This window comes from Platalea leucorodia (genome assembly GCF_965183815.1).
Source record: "Platalea leucorodia genome assembly, chromosome: 4".
In the NCBI taxonomy this organism is placed as follows: Eukaryota; Metazoa; Chordata; class Aves; order Pelecaniformes; family Threskiornithidae; genus Platalea; species Platalea leucorodia.
In genome coordinates, this window is record NC_138826.1 from 123,322,522 (window position 1) to 123,337,555 (window position 15,034).

The window sequence follows — 15,034 nt, forward strand, 5'->3', positions numbered from 1 at the left end:
AATCTCTGTTTAGGTAAGAGTGAAGGTGAAAAATTTTGGAGAAGTAGAAACTGCTTGCTCGTAATGAAACACCGTGACCTTTGTAGTCACGCATTAGGTTTCCTCCTAATTTATTGCATAAGTAACTGAGAATAAAATCAGCCCTTTTTTTACCGCGTTGAATGCTATAGCAAAATCAGACTAATCAGCCTTCATTCATGCCTGCAGATACAAGAGAACAGATAACTGACCCATGTAAAAATGTTAATCTGGAGGATCTTTTGCATTCCCGAGTAAGTTGCCAGGAGGCCGCTCTTCCCAGTTCATGGCGGTGCAATGGGGGTATTTCTGTTGTTTGGTACCTAGTCTGGATGACAAGGTACCAAATTGTGTTCCAGGTGAAATTAATGTAAAAAAAACTTCAAAAAATAAATAAATAGGGTTATGCATGGTAAATGCTCTGAAAAGTTGAATGCTTCATCCTTGAATACCACCCTATTGAGGCTGGATGGCTGCAGGTGACTTGTAGTTATGTTGAGGGACCAGGTGAATGAATCGGTTGCACCCCTGCAAGGCGGACGGTGGGAGGAGATGAGTTTCCCTTCCCTCTTGCCATCTCCCACCTGCATCTTGCTCTCCCTCCTCCCCAGTTCCCGTAATCCTAAGGGAGAGCAGTGCTGCATCTCAGTGGTCCCTGGCTGTGCTTGCATGAAGTCTTCCAACAGCGAAGGGATGTGACGAGTGAAAATAGAGCCGATAAATTTGCTGGTATTCTTTATCTACATAATCTGATTGCAATTGATAGATAATGCCACCAAGACAGAGCAGAGCTGCTTCCCATTATCAACACACCTCTTCTTTTTATTCCTTTTTTTTAAAATTTTAAATAATCCAGTGCGAGTAGAGTATTGACTTTAACTGAAGGGAAGTAATTAATCACAGTACTCACGAGTAGATCATTTACTGCAGCTTGCATGCAGCATGGGTACCTGAGGCCGTCGTACTCAGTCAATCAAGGCAGGATGATACGGGTTAATGGCATATGGGTCACCATGCTGTTGGGATTTATTAAGCAAATTTCTCTTCTGATCTTGGGCAGTTTAACTTGTAAGCAGAAAGCCATAGCAGTGGGCTCTGAAGAAGAGTGTGTTTGTTTCCATAATGTTGTGTTTGGGGTGAAGACAGCTGAACCTACTGCATGGAAGTACCTCTGCAGTTGCTGGTGGTGACCCTCCTGCCAGTTATTTCTAGCTTGGCAGAAGTGTCTTGCTAGGCTTCCTGAGCTGCACTGAGTTAGTGGAAAGGATTGCTGCAGGATCTTGCATCATTCAAAAAAAATAACTTCATTGTAACAGCATCCACCCAACCTGGCTGCACACACACGCACACTTTTTCTCCCACGGCATCCCACATTCATGTCCTTTCCTTCTTCCACCTGTAGTTCCCATAGCTGGGTCGGAGATGTAGCACAGGCCAGAGCAAGCTTCAAGAAATGAAAAGCAACTCCCAAACCACCCACTGCTTTTAAAAAGATAGCAGTTAATTAAGGACTAGAGAAACCCGAGGGGAATAGTGTGCATGCCTGTGAAGGACTCAAAGGATGTTAGGAAGTAAAGTCTTCTGTGGACAGTGAGACAATTTTTTGCACATGAACTTGCTTGTTTTGACTGAGAGAATATAAGCGGATCATTTCTGGACGCCTTGAATGGCAGCAGGAAGAATAACGGTCACATTACACTGAAATTCAATGTACTTGCATAGAAAAAGCTATAAGGGAATTCTTCAGGTGCAAACCTAAAGCATGTGTTCATGCCTTTCTTAATTTTTACTTCTCTTTACTTTTTCTAATCAAGGGGTGATCTTGCCTGCAGAATTGGGTATGCAAGGATTAAAGTCTGTGCATGGGCCCTTTCTTGGGTCATGACTATAAAAAGTGCAGCATGGATAGTCTTCTCTTAGGAATGGGATCAGGGTGTTTTAGGTAGCCTGGAAAACCAGAGCGCATCAAGTATTTTGAAGACAAGTGAAAAAACATGCAGAATATTCTTATCATATGAAGTAGATCGTGTGGGCTGAACAATTAACATTAATTTGAAGTTTACACATTTTCAGTTTTATTTATAAAAAAAATGTTAGATAATTAACAGTTATAAGAGCTAGTAGATAAATTGATAGCTTAAAGCAGCATCTTCTAACAGTGTACAAGAGCTACTCGTTCTCCTACAGATATCACACTCGTATAACATCTCTTTATTAGCCTGTTGTAAATTCATATGAATGGGACCACAATGTCCTGCTGAATCCAGGAGTGTATTTTGAGCACAGGTATTCTTTGATGGACAGTTGCTTATAACTTCTGGTTTCCATGAAAATCCCCTATATATAATATTTTCTTTGGAGGCTTTCCATATTTAAGACAGGTGTGTAGAAGGTGATGCCTGAGCTCTGAAGTTGATATCTCTTGGTATTTATGGCTGCATCATTAGGAAATCAGATCAACAGCTTTTGATGCACTTTTTTTTTTTCTTTTTCGGGCTGCATTTTCATTTTTTGTGATCCGATTCAAACTGCAGAACTCTGCTGGTATGAAACAGAAGATCGTTTGAAGTTTTAAGTAAGAAGGTTGTTTGAAGATATCTCCAGTCCTATTTGGCTTTTTCCAGGGAGCCCACAAAAGAATCTAAAATGAACAGTCATTTTTATAGAAAATGCCGTTAAATCACAAAGTGGCTTTTTTTTAAATTTATTTTTTATTTCTTTTATTTTGGAAATGCCTAATGGGGGATCTGGTTTTGTAGGGTTATTCCCTGGTTAGAGGATATTCCCTGCCCTGAAGGACTTGGGGAGGGTTCAAAAGCAGCATAGACACAGCCTGAGCCCTTTGCTTAGGGGCACAGGAGTAGGGACAGTGCTTACACCGCCATCCTATTTTCACATCCAGTCTGGCTCACAAGGATGTATATAGTTCAGCAACTAGAATGAAAATGTTTGGATTCAGCCGTTTTCTGTCAAAATGCTGTTTTATCAAAATGGAAATATTTTGTGAGAACATGTCAGTTTTGACAAATTGTTTTGATGGGTGAAGTCTAAACAAATTGTTTTAGCGTTCTATGCTATTTTGATATAAAGACATCTCATTTTGACTCTATCATTTAGACCTTTATAACATAGTTATAACATTTATATGTTAAGACTTTCATAACATATAAATATTGCGTCAGATGTGTGACAACTTTAAAAATAAAATATCAATATTACAGGGTTTCTGTATTTTTGCAATATGCCATTTATCTTTTTGAAAACTGTATATCTTAAATATATATATAATATCTGTATATAAACTTTTGAACATCCTGAATTACATGTTTAGAAATTTTTTTTTTTTATGAGATCCTGATATTTTTAGTGTGTTTCATAATGAAAGAATTTCCCAGGTCCTGTCCATCTATAATTCCTTTTTGTTAACCATTTTTGTTCACTCCAATCCTAGGAAGGAGTTAAATTTTTAATAATAAGAAGAGTTGCCACAATGAGAGTGTTGTAAGTTAGCAGATTTATCCTAAAGATTGTAAACCATTTTATAAAGCTGTTTAAGATGCTGTTCTTCACATAGGAGAAAATTGAAACTCTGTTGTTTAGATGTTGATGGGGTGCAGTGGGGATTCTCCAGTAGAGGTGTCGACAGGTTGTTGGTGATCCTAGGTTATTAAAAAAAAAACCAACATGAAAACCATTTTTTCTATTTTTTTTTTTTTTAAGTAAGGACAAAAATGAACATAATTTGATGTTATTACTTGTCTTGGGTCCCGTTAGTGGTGGCAGAAGCTCAGGTTGTCTCAGATGGGCTGGGGCTAGGTTGTCCTCATGCCTGCGAGCTTGTACTTGATGTGCTCAAATGCTAGGCAGATAGATGGGCATAGGTATTCAGTCATGCATTATGTGTTATTTTGTATTATGCTTTATGTATTGTTCTGAAGTCATGGCACACTACTTGCTCAGTGGTCCCTGGTGGCTGGAAGCACGGTCTTGGCCCGCTCAACCTCTGCTTGTGCTTCTTATGCCTTCCCTTGTGGCTGGGATGGGCAAGGGTATCCATGGGGTACGTAAAGGTGTTTCTGAGGAGTAGCTTTTTTAGGTGCTGTAACCCCATAAAGTATTTGTGCTACTTTTTGTTTCTTTTACTGAATGCAGTAGTTCAAATTCCTGAGTCTTGCTCTTGTCAGTCAAGGGAGTGATTTGGGGGGAAATAACCCAATCATAAAAAGGCAAAAAAAAAAAAAAAGGTGCACGTTCTTTTCACTGTCTTCTCAGTCTTTCAGATTTCAAGGTTTTTCCTGCGCTTTGCAGTGTACTGTTCTTGCAAGAAAAAAATAAAAGGGACAGTAGAAAATGAGGATTTTCGTATAAACCCATGACCCTGGGAGAAGTGGCTTTAAGAAAAACAGCAACTACTAGGAGACTAGATAAAATCCCAAGAGTCAGTAATGTGATAATAGTATCTCATATTCATTGAATGGCGCGCCTGTGACTCAGTGCTTTCATGGGACTGTAAATGTTCTTTTAATCTCCTATTTCTCTAGAGAGGCAGATAAATCTGAACCCATTATATGCTGTGGTTGAGGCAGGGCACAGAGATTTACAGGATCGCAGGGGCAGCCTGTTGTGCACCGGGAGTGAAGCTACTGTCCTGGCTCTCCAGCGTGTGGTGAGCGGGGTTACGGGGGATGCTCTGACCTTTTCCGACCGCTGTTTGCATGACTTTCATGGTCAGCATGCACAATGCAAAGGGAAGGGGCTGTTTTTGAGCAGCTAGTGGTGAAAACCAGGGAAAAACTGGTGCACGGTGAGCGGTGCTAATGGTACTTTGCACATCAACCAGGGGTTGCAGCAGCTCCTGGTTCTCAGCTGCTGCCGCAGTGCCCAGGAGCAGTCAGGTCCAGCCACAACCCAGAGTCGTTTGCTTGGGAAAATGAGATGAATGAGTAAAAGTGAGAAAATGACAGGGAGTTGAAAGGGGAGAGAGGAATGGCAGTCCGAGAGGTTGGGGGCAGGGTGAATTGAGTAGAGAAGGATGTGGGAAGAATTATTATTATTTGAGGGATATTGGGTGTGATCCGTTTTTTGATGGAGTTCAGCCCTGTGGAAGGGGAGCTCAGTTTTATAACCTGTACCGTCACTTCTGCAGAAATAAATAGAGCCCTAATATGGAAGGGCCCTTTTTATTTCTAATTTAAGGATCTGCTGTAATATCTGCCAAACTGGAAGCTGCTCTCTCAGATAAATATTTTTCATTGAAGGAGGCAGGAGGGCTTTGTATTTTCCTCTAGGACACACAAAAGTAGTGTGCTGCAAAGACTGCAGTGGAGCAGGGATACTTGGTTTTTACTTTTGCAGGTGTGGATAATTTCACTGAGGTTTATTAGGAGGGGGCAAAGCCTTGGCTCAGCCTCAACCAGCCCAGCCCGGTGTTGAGTCTGGGAGTTGGTGCACCACTACAACGGCTCCTCAGGAACTGGGGAGAGAAATGTGGGCTCTTTCTCATGTCTTTTTGTGGTGATCTAGATCCAGATGGATTTTCCTATCTGTGCATTTAGTCCTGCATGAATGCAATCTGGAGCAGAGCTATTGGCTCTGCTATGGATACGCCTTGGCCCAGCAACGTGCAGATCTGGCCTCTGTTTTGGGCTGCTTTGCTCTAAGGCAGGTGGTTCTGTGGCATTTTTATGGCACGAAGACACTTTAAAGCCTTTGGCCTTGGAGCTGCAGAGGGGTGAAAACAACCACCCATGCCGGCTCCAAGATGAACTGAACCCGATCCAAAGGAAACAGGCACATCTGCGTACACAAGCTGTGGCTCCAAACGGGGCTGTGGTGTTGCCTGCTAAAGCTGGAAAGAAAAGTAGTTACGAGAGCATTGGCATTTTGGGAGCATCTCTTTATGCGATGCACGCCTCGTGTTTGGGCTGTCCTGTGTCTAATATGGTGCAAGCTCTGACCAATGCTTTTTCCATGGTGAGAGTGTTGCTAATACCTGTCTTCTCTCTGGATTATCTAGTGTTTAATCGTTCAGTTCAGCTCACACTGTGGCCTTTGCATCAGTGGGATCACTAAACTGAGTCTTTTTTCCTGCTACCATGTCTCTGCTTCTCTTGAATCATTTCTTCTCACTATGATAAATTTGATGGCCGTTGGCCCCCAGGGTCTCAGACCATTGCACAATCTCATATCGGTCACTTCTCTGCACAGCAGCCCCATGCAGGACCATGGGACTGGCGCTAAGATGGGTCTGTTACTCAGAGCGGTAGTGGGACTCGGCCAAGCTGTGTCCTCGTGGAGTACCAAAGCCTCATGCTCTAGAGGACCAGTCAGTGTGATTATGTTACTGTTGTCTTGGTCAACAAGCCATCACTGCTTAGGATATAGAATCATAGAATCATAGAATCATAGAATAGAATCGTTTAGGTTGGAAGAGACCTTTAAGATCATCAAACTCAAACCTGTAATTTCCAAAATGGCCTGAATGTAACTAGAATATCTCAAATGCTTTCTTATCCTTGGGCCTATTTGGACCCCCACTGTGGTGTGGGTGACAGTCCCTTTCCAACGTGCCATCGTCACAGATGAGCTGTGCATGTTGAGGGAGGGGTGGGTGTGCAAAGGGACAGGTAGCTTTCAGTACTTACCCCTGCTTGGAGGGGATTTTATGCATTGGTAAAAGTCTTCTTCCCAGTTTTGCTAGCTCCCTGGATTGCGAAGAACGAGGGGTGTTTCCTCCTACGCCATCCAGGCAGAAGTACCAGGGACTTTCTTACTATGAAGATTTCTTTTCACCTTTTGAGTCTACGCAGCTCAGTAAGAGCTAGGGTGGAATGAATTAGGGTGACATCAACTGTGTGCTTGTAAGTTACTGCTTGGGCCCATCACACTTTGTGGTTGGAGGGGGCTAGTCAGAGTGTTTCTATTTCAAGGACACATTTTGTCCTCTGTGGCTTTTGTAGGACGTACCTCCATGCATGAAATGGTTCTCTTTGAAGGGATTTGATACGGAGGTTTCTTTTGCTCTATTTTTTGTGTGTTTCCCCTGCCTCCCACAGCACCACAGACGTGAGCTGAGATCCCGGAGGTGTATTCAGCTTGTCAGGTTCAGGGTGGGGGAAGTTCACAGAGGTCTTCTGGGAAGATGGATCCATTGAAAGGTAGAGAAAACATGGATATCTGAGCCCCGTGGACCACTTGTCACTCACTGAAGGAAGGAAAAATTGTTTTGGTGGAGTTTAGGTCCCTGTGGAACAGGATCTTTTGTCCTGTCCACCTTCCCATCCCATCGGTTGGCCAGCCAGCTGCAGATGGGCTCTAAAAGCAGAGTTCTTCCAGCCTGTCTGCAGTAGGAGAGGTTCAACTGGGTCTTTTTCTGTAGCTAACAAGTAAAATGTGAATTAGCGATTGAAAATCAGTGCTTCAGTTCACAGGTGCTGAGTCTGATATACCAGAGAAGCACCAGCATTTCTTGAGATGCATGCTCAGGTTGGGCACCCATGCATTACACTGCCAGCTATTCTCATTTACCCAGTGGATTTTCCTTTGTTTGAACATTCTTGTTTAACATTTTGCTTGGTCCTCGAAGGCTTTTGCAGATATCGTGATGATTCAGATTCACTTCATCACTGCTAAAAATTAATATTTGCATTGTAATGACTTGAACTCTAGTACTGAGAAAGCTGATTGCGCTCTATAGGCACAGAAGAAAGTGCAAATCCCTGTTCTAAAACTTCCAATGCAATCTGTTCTCTCTCAGAAGTTTTCAGAGTCCCCTGATGTACACTACAAAAGAATAAAATAAAGCAAAACACCAGATACTGGATTTGTCTGGGGAGGATGACTCTGAAACCACTCAGGAACTGGGAGTAGCTTGTTTTTTTTCATCTGAGTCTGTTTAGTCTGAAAACAAAGGTCACCTTGGCACTGTTGGACTTTGGAAGCCGGTAATCCAGATTTGAATGTGGAGAGGGGCCCCATCTTATTTAGGTGTCAAAAACTTGCGAGGTGCAAGCCTTTTAAAAAGGACAAGAGATTTTTTTTTTTTTTTGAGTGACATTAGAAGGGGGACAGACTGACAGACAGCAAGATCTGTGAATCAGGCACCGTTAAGACATCTCAAATTGGGCATCTGGAAATGGAGGCCCCTGAAATCTGTTGTCAACTTTGAAAATCCTATTCCCCCCCACCTCCTGCCAGCTTTGAAAGTTCGAACCGTGTTCTTTTTATCACATTTGTCATTCCTTAGTAATGAAACTCTGGCATTCAAAATTTGGCTGACAACTTTGTGGGTATGAGCCAAAATGAAGTTCAACTTGCACCTTTCTCTGATGCACCCAGTGCTGTTCACAGCAAGAGGCAGAAGTCTGAACTAGAGGGACTCCAGTCTCATTCATTATGGCGATTACTATCTTCTCGCTGATGCCAAAATTAAGCTTGTTTTCTTTATCCTAATATAGGTGGGCAGGAACTGATGAGGTGTATGCAACAGGAATGTTGAGAGAGAAAGTACCATGTATAAACCATTTCTTCTCAGGCTATTCCTTCATCTTAAGTAATGTAAAGATCATAAATCTCCTGGAAATCATGTAAAACCAGTGCTGCAAAAGATGTAGAGCAGTTCCAGGCTAGCTTAGCTTTTATTTTATAGAGGCTCAAGTCCAGCGCTTCAAAGTTTGCTAATTTTAAATACATTTAAATGCACTTTCAAAGTAAGTTAGATCTATACACTGAATGTATAGTTCAAATGACATTGGGAGAACTGGCTTTTGGGGAAGGAGCACAACTTAGAAATGAGGTCTGATGTATGGTCTTCTGGGCATGGCTTCTGTCTTTGTGGCTGATGGTATGGATTGCATAAGGTATTTAGGGTATAAACTGAGTATGGGCCAGGGTCCAAGTGTGCCAAGCACCCGTGTGGGAAGCAAGCCCAACCACGAGCATGTTTTTTGGCAATGTCATATAACTGTCCATAGGCGAACCCAGTGCTGCTCCTTGGTATTTCCCTAAAATGTGGAGCAAAGGACTCTGCTTCCTTTGAGCAAAACATGAGGGCTCCTATCATTTCGTTATTTTGGACCTACGCTGGTTAATTACAGCCCCTCCTGGCATCCCCTGTGGGGTAATGGTCTTTAAACCATGTATCCAGTTGTTTGTTCAGAGGAAATGTTTTAATTTTCAAATGCTTGTGATTTTTCTCTTCTATAGGTGTTGCTCTGTTAGCAACATAACTATATTACTGTTGGTTGTCTAACATACACGTAGGATTTTTTGGGAGAGAAAAATGTTTCTGATGTAATTTAATTCCCATTTACAGGCAGGTGGAATTAAAGTCTGGTTTCTGGGTTTCTGACTGCAAATGCACAATGCACTTGAAGAGGCATCTGAATCTCTGAAGCTGAGATTTGCTGAATTGCCTTTTGGTACCCAGCTTTTACTGATTTCAATAAGAATTGAACCAGAATTTGAGTCCCAGAGGCAACATTTATACATTTCAGTTCAAATCTTATGAAACTATATGGATACGGATCCCTAGAGTAACACAGGCTTACAGTATTTAGCTCAGAAATTATTCAAACTTTTTTTTTTTTAAATTAAATAGACGTTCCTGATAAATTTGTTAAGTCTTTCTTCTTGCAAGCATATTGCTCAGCAGCTGACGTACGATGTTCTCAGGGTTGATTTTCTGCTTTGTGGGGGAGAGCACCTGGAGTTGTTGTTGCCCTGTTGAGGAACTGAAAGTTTGCACAGCTTTTTTTTTTCTCCGAGGTCATTAGTGAACATACAAAGAAACTTTATAAATCACATCTGAGCCTACGTGGTAAGCAGGAAACGAGTGGTTACACAAGCGGTGGCCGGCTTTGAATGGGAGAGATGGAGGTGATAAACCACGCTGTTGTAAATCACTGTCAATGGCTACAGTGGAGCAACACCTTCCCTTATTTTGGGAGGTAACCGTATGCGCGGGTTGCCCAAGGAATTGGACAACAAACCAGGTTTTCTCCTGGTCTGGATTGCAATTGTATCCAAAACTTTAGAGCTGTTAAACCCCGAGGAGATGTTTCTAAATACATGTGGCAAGTCCATTGCAGTCTGCTGTGCTAAGCATTTTTCTTTCCTCCCCCTGCCCAGCAATCAAAGAGAAATACATGGACTGGACCGAGTTTCTCATACACGATTTGACCGGCGCCCGAACTGCACCTGCAAATTTACTGGAAGGCGTATGTATTAGATTGCAGTTTCTATCCGATACGGTGTCGCGGTGTGCATGCTGCAGCAGTGTTTGCGCTCCCGACGTGTAGGGCTGTGTGCTTGCAGCGTCTGTGTGCCGGCAGCGGGGTCTGATCCAGTGCTGGCCGAAAGTCGGTGGCAACGTTGCCTTGACTCTGCTGGCTCTGCTTCTGACCCAGTGATGGGTAGTTTGGTTTGCCTTTAGGCTGGAGGGTGGTACTTAGAAAGCTGGGTACTCAAAAAAGGCTGGGTGGTGAAGGAGAGCCTGGAGGGAGTCCGTAGGAAGGAGAATGCAGCCCTTCGGTGCCCCGTTAGATCCACCAAACCGATAACCTGAGCTTTCAGGTCAGGACACAGGTTGGAGAGGGGGTTTAGCAGCTTGATGGGGAGCACCGTCAGATTTATGTATATAGGGAAATAGCTCCTCCACAGACGTTCCCTCCACGTAAACACAGCAGTCAGATTTAGCAGGGAAGTTGGGTGAGGTGGCCTCAGTTGTCGGTAGTCAGGAGAGAAGAAGGGGCTGGTGTTTTAGATGCACCCGTATGGCCAAGAGCCCAGTCTGTGCAGCATATTCACATGGTGACTTCACCTGGGGCAGCCTCAGTTTGCTTTGAGATCTTGGACAAAAATCCCGCAGATTCACCTTGAAACTGGGAGCAAGGCACCTTCTCCATTGGGACCTGCCCTGCTCTCCTGTGGATGCTGTGCAGGTGTTTGGAGAGGAGACGGCCCATCCTGCAGGAGATAATTCACTCTGCCCCTCTGTATTTAGGCTGGGAGTAAAAGCATACAGGTGGTTTACCTTTGTGTAAACACTCACGTTGGCTTTTTGGAAGCAAGTGTGCATCCAGGCACCATTTTTGATCATTTTGTCCCTGGTCACTCCCACCTGCCACAGCTGCATCCCTTTTCCACGTTCCTGGGCAGTACGAGCTGCCTGGCAGGGAGAATTAATAGTGTACCATCAGGGATTTCCCCCTTCCCCAGTCTGTTAGCCGAACAGCCCTTGCATGCCCAAAATAATGCACATCCTCAGGCCTGCTGCATCCCTGTTCCTGGACCACTCCCAGGTGGCATACGCAAAACACCGGTGGTGTCCAACACCCACCTCTGGTGTTTGCCAGTGCCATCGCGAACCTCTCCATTCCCTTTCCACAGGCAGAGAAAAGAGGCAGCCTCAGGCAGAAATGCAGAGAGAGGAAACAGTTCGTTGGCTTGAAACAGTTTCTGACCCTTTTCTGGTGTTTTATGCAATATATGTGCTTGGTGCTGTCTGTGTCGTGCAATGTATGTAACCCCCTGTCGACAGATTTGCTGTTCGTGAGTGCTGCAGATTGTTGTTATACTGTTAAATCAATATGTAGTGATACTTTTTTTTTTTTAACATACTAGCTATGCATATAAAGAGTTGTTGCGTTATGGTAAATGTTCAGATTTCATGCAAGCCAATTATTAATCTTAGCCATTCAGTTCTCAGGGGTAAGTGACAACCCATTGGCTTAAAATTTAGCACACAAATCAGAGAAGCAATATTCGCTTTTACACAGCCAAGGATTTATTATAAGTAGTTAAATCATTACACCATTGTTTCATATTAAAGAATGTTTTGTTGCAATGAAGCAGTTGTATGAGAGGAAAAAAAAACCATTGAAGTAGATTTCTGTTATATTATTAAATTCTGACACTGCATTTTGCCATGAAATAATATTTGAAGAGATTATACAGGTGCTTGTAGCTTATACAATAGAGGAGTGGCTTATCATGGCAAATATATTGTTCTGAGAAATATCTATTAATCATAGAGCTGGTTAAAACTGTATGTGTGATAAAGTTATAGTTAACTTTAATTACATTTTTTACCAAATTCTCATTCTGTTGCCTGCATTTTTGGCTTAAGAGAGATGTAGTCAAAATTGGTTGCATTTCAAAATCTTGGATATTTTCAAAATTCAATGTGAAAGAGAACTTTTTTGAAAAATAAGGCTTTTTTCTCTCTTTTTTTTTTTTCCTAGCCACCCCTAGAAAGAACCATCCTGGACTTACTCTGATTTACAGAATTAATATTTTAAAAAATACTGTGAAAGGTTTATATTGTTTAATTAAGTAGAAGCGGGACAAACACACAGGAAAAAAAAAAGTCCTTGTTTTTAATATATTTTGCCTGTGCTTAGCATCTCCTTTGGGGACCAATGCTCCCAACTCTTGAGGTGTTTTTTAGTGCTGCTCTTAAAGCCTTGGAATCAAGAAATTACATAAGAATTGGAACTTGCATTTAAAGAAAAGAAATCTAACCATTGTGTTAGTGGAGTAAAGCTTGACAACAGAGAGATGCTCACAATCACAGAACAGAAACACTGAGCCCCTAAGGTATCGTTCTGCAAAGCATCTCATGGTTTTTTAATGCCTGTGGTTGGCAGCTTTGCAGGTGTAAAGTTAAGCACATGTGTAAATGGTTGCAAAACTGGGATCACAGAAAATACTGTATGTAAGCAAATAACCTCATTGGCTGGGGTTTCTTGGGTGTGGTGGCTTGATCCAGCAAATCCTATGTGCCTTGGGCTTTGATCCCAAGGCCACTTTAGTTGATGGGAGCCTGCCATTGGCTTTGGGCTTTGGAGTAACCACCATAGACTCTTGCATCCATTGCAGTGGGGAGTAATAGTAGGAGTGAGATAAAGCTTTTGGTGCGAAAGCAGAGCACGGAGGGCAATTTTGGGGTCATGTCCAAAGTAGTCACCTTTCAGGTAAATGCCAGTGTCCAGTCCTGTGATTGGTTATCAGCTGCAGTCAATGAGAATTTGGTTTGAAATCCTCCAATATTTGGAGACTTTGAGTTGTTCAGGAGCATCCTAAGTGGATGTGCCTTATGAGCTGTTCCACCTTTTATTATTCTTTTTTTGTTGTTGTTGATGATGTCGGTTGAGAAATTAGCACAACTGTTGTTTTCTGTTTTACTTCTGAATTTGCACTTGGAAGACATTGGGTAAAATAGAAGAAGAACAGACTGTTTGCTGATCGCTTGGATGATGGTGTGAAAAACAAAAATAATCTTCTGCTGTCATCTGTTTCCTTGAGAAGTCTTCAAATAAAGTTTAAAATAAGGAGTTTTGCTTCTATTCAAACAGCCTCTGCGAGGAAAAAACCCTGTAGACCTCATTACAGTTGATTCCTTAATAGAGCTGCAGGATTCCCAGAATCCCTTTCAGTACTGGATAGTTAGTGTGGTTGAAAATGTTGGAGGAAGATTACGCCTTCGCTATGTGGGATTGGAGGAGACTGAATCCTATGACCAGTGGTTGTTTTACTTGGATTGCAGACTTCGACCAGTCGGTTGGTGTCAAGAGAATAAATACAGAATGGACCCACCTGCAGGTAAAGAGCCTCCTAAAAATTCTATCTCCCTTTGTGGTGTTTACTGATGTTTTGAGATACTTGTGCAACCTGTTTCTTCTTATCCAGCATTCACATTGCTTTTACAGTAGTTTCTAGCTGTAACACAGATGGCATGTGAAAGCCATCTAATTTGAGTTCAAACTGGGTAAGGTAAACTGTATTAAATTTATTGAATAAATTCAGTTTAGCTTAGCTCACTCCTGGAAGGAAACAGTGTCCAATAAAAGCAGCTTCATGCATTGTTCCACCAAAAGGCGGAGGTCATGGGGATGGTCCAAGGATGTGCCTGCTTGCCCAGCCCTTTTCAGTCTTCCTGGCTATACTGTAGGCATCCTGGTGGATGCCTGCTGTCCGACTGAAGTCCTAGATGACACCTCTCAGCATGTACTAGGCTCCATTTGCTTTCCCCTCAACCCAGCACCTCTTGCCTGTTTGTCTTTCCATGGCCACACACATTTCTCTTGGGTAGCAGTAGAACTCCATGAAATTTCCCAGGGCTGGAGAAAGTGTTTTGGGACCCTCATGGTCCTTCTAACACAGGTCTTTCATATTCTGCTGTAACATTGCTGTACATCTGCCAAGTGAGACCTGCCTTGTGTGTAACCAGTCAGAAAGTGCATTGAGGGTGCTGGGTTTGTCTGCCTGTCCATGTCAGCCTGCCCATCGAGGGGTTATGGGGTGTCTGTTGCTAGACGCTAAGAAAATACTCTTTTAAATAAGGGTAGGTGGGTCGTTCAGATTTAAAAGATCACGGATTTTGTCCTGCATTTTCTCTAAGGGAGTGAAGTCTTTGCAAGTATGTCAGACCAGATTCAACATCAGGAGATTGCGACTTGGAGAAGAAGCTCTCTAGAGTTGAGTTTAGTGTTCAGACTAGCTTGGAAGGAGGGAGATAGGGACTGCAGTTAAGCCAGTCTGAGGTCAGAAACTGGAAGTCACAAATCCAGGGGCAGAAGTTCATGGGACAAGAGCCAGGCAGAAGAGTCAGACACAAGCAGGACAGGAGTCTGGGCAAGAGTAGAGTTTAGGGGTCAGCTGGAATCAGACTCCAAACAGTGGGACTGGGTTTAGCAAAAGGAGCAGGATCAAACTGGCAGGGCAAGAAGGAGTGCAAGGCTGAGTGTAGGGGAAACGGAAGCATTACTAAGGTTTAGCAAGCAGGATATGGGCTAGGGATCACAGCACACAGCATGTGTTTTTCTTCACTTGAAGACTCCTGGAGAAACGCTTGCAGAGGCATTCACTGGCAGGTTCTGGGGCTGGCTTTGGAGACGTGCTTCCATCCAGGCTATACTCCATTACACTGGGGGGTGGCTGGGAGGGTGAATTTTCTCCACCACACCAATAATATTCATCAAAACTTTGTGAAAGTTTCTGGGCAATTGCGTTTCTC

At 42.9% G+C, this 15,034-nt stretch overlaps 1 protein-coding gene across 1 annotated transcript in view; it reads left to right on the forward strand.

Annotated features, from left to right (window-relative positions):
• SFMBT2 (Scm like with four mbt domains 2) overlaps positions 1-15,034 on the forward strand; it is a gene marked incomplete at its 3' end in the record, with an annotated part of 113,390 nt that overhangs the window by 40,030 nt on the left and 58,326 nt on the right. The window contains exons 5-6 of the mRNA XM_082309130.1: positions 10,147-10,235; positions 13,374-13,620. Of these exons, the coding sequence (XP_082165256.1) occupies positions 10,147-10,235; positions 13,374-13,620 (336 nt within the window). The remainder of the gene's footprint in view (positions 1-10,146; positions 10,236-13,373; positions 13,621-15,034) is intronic.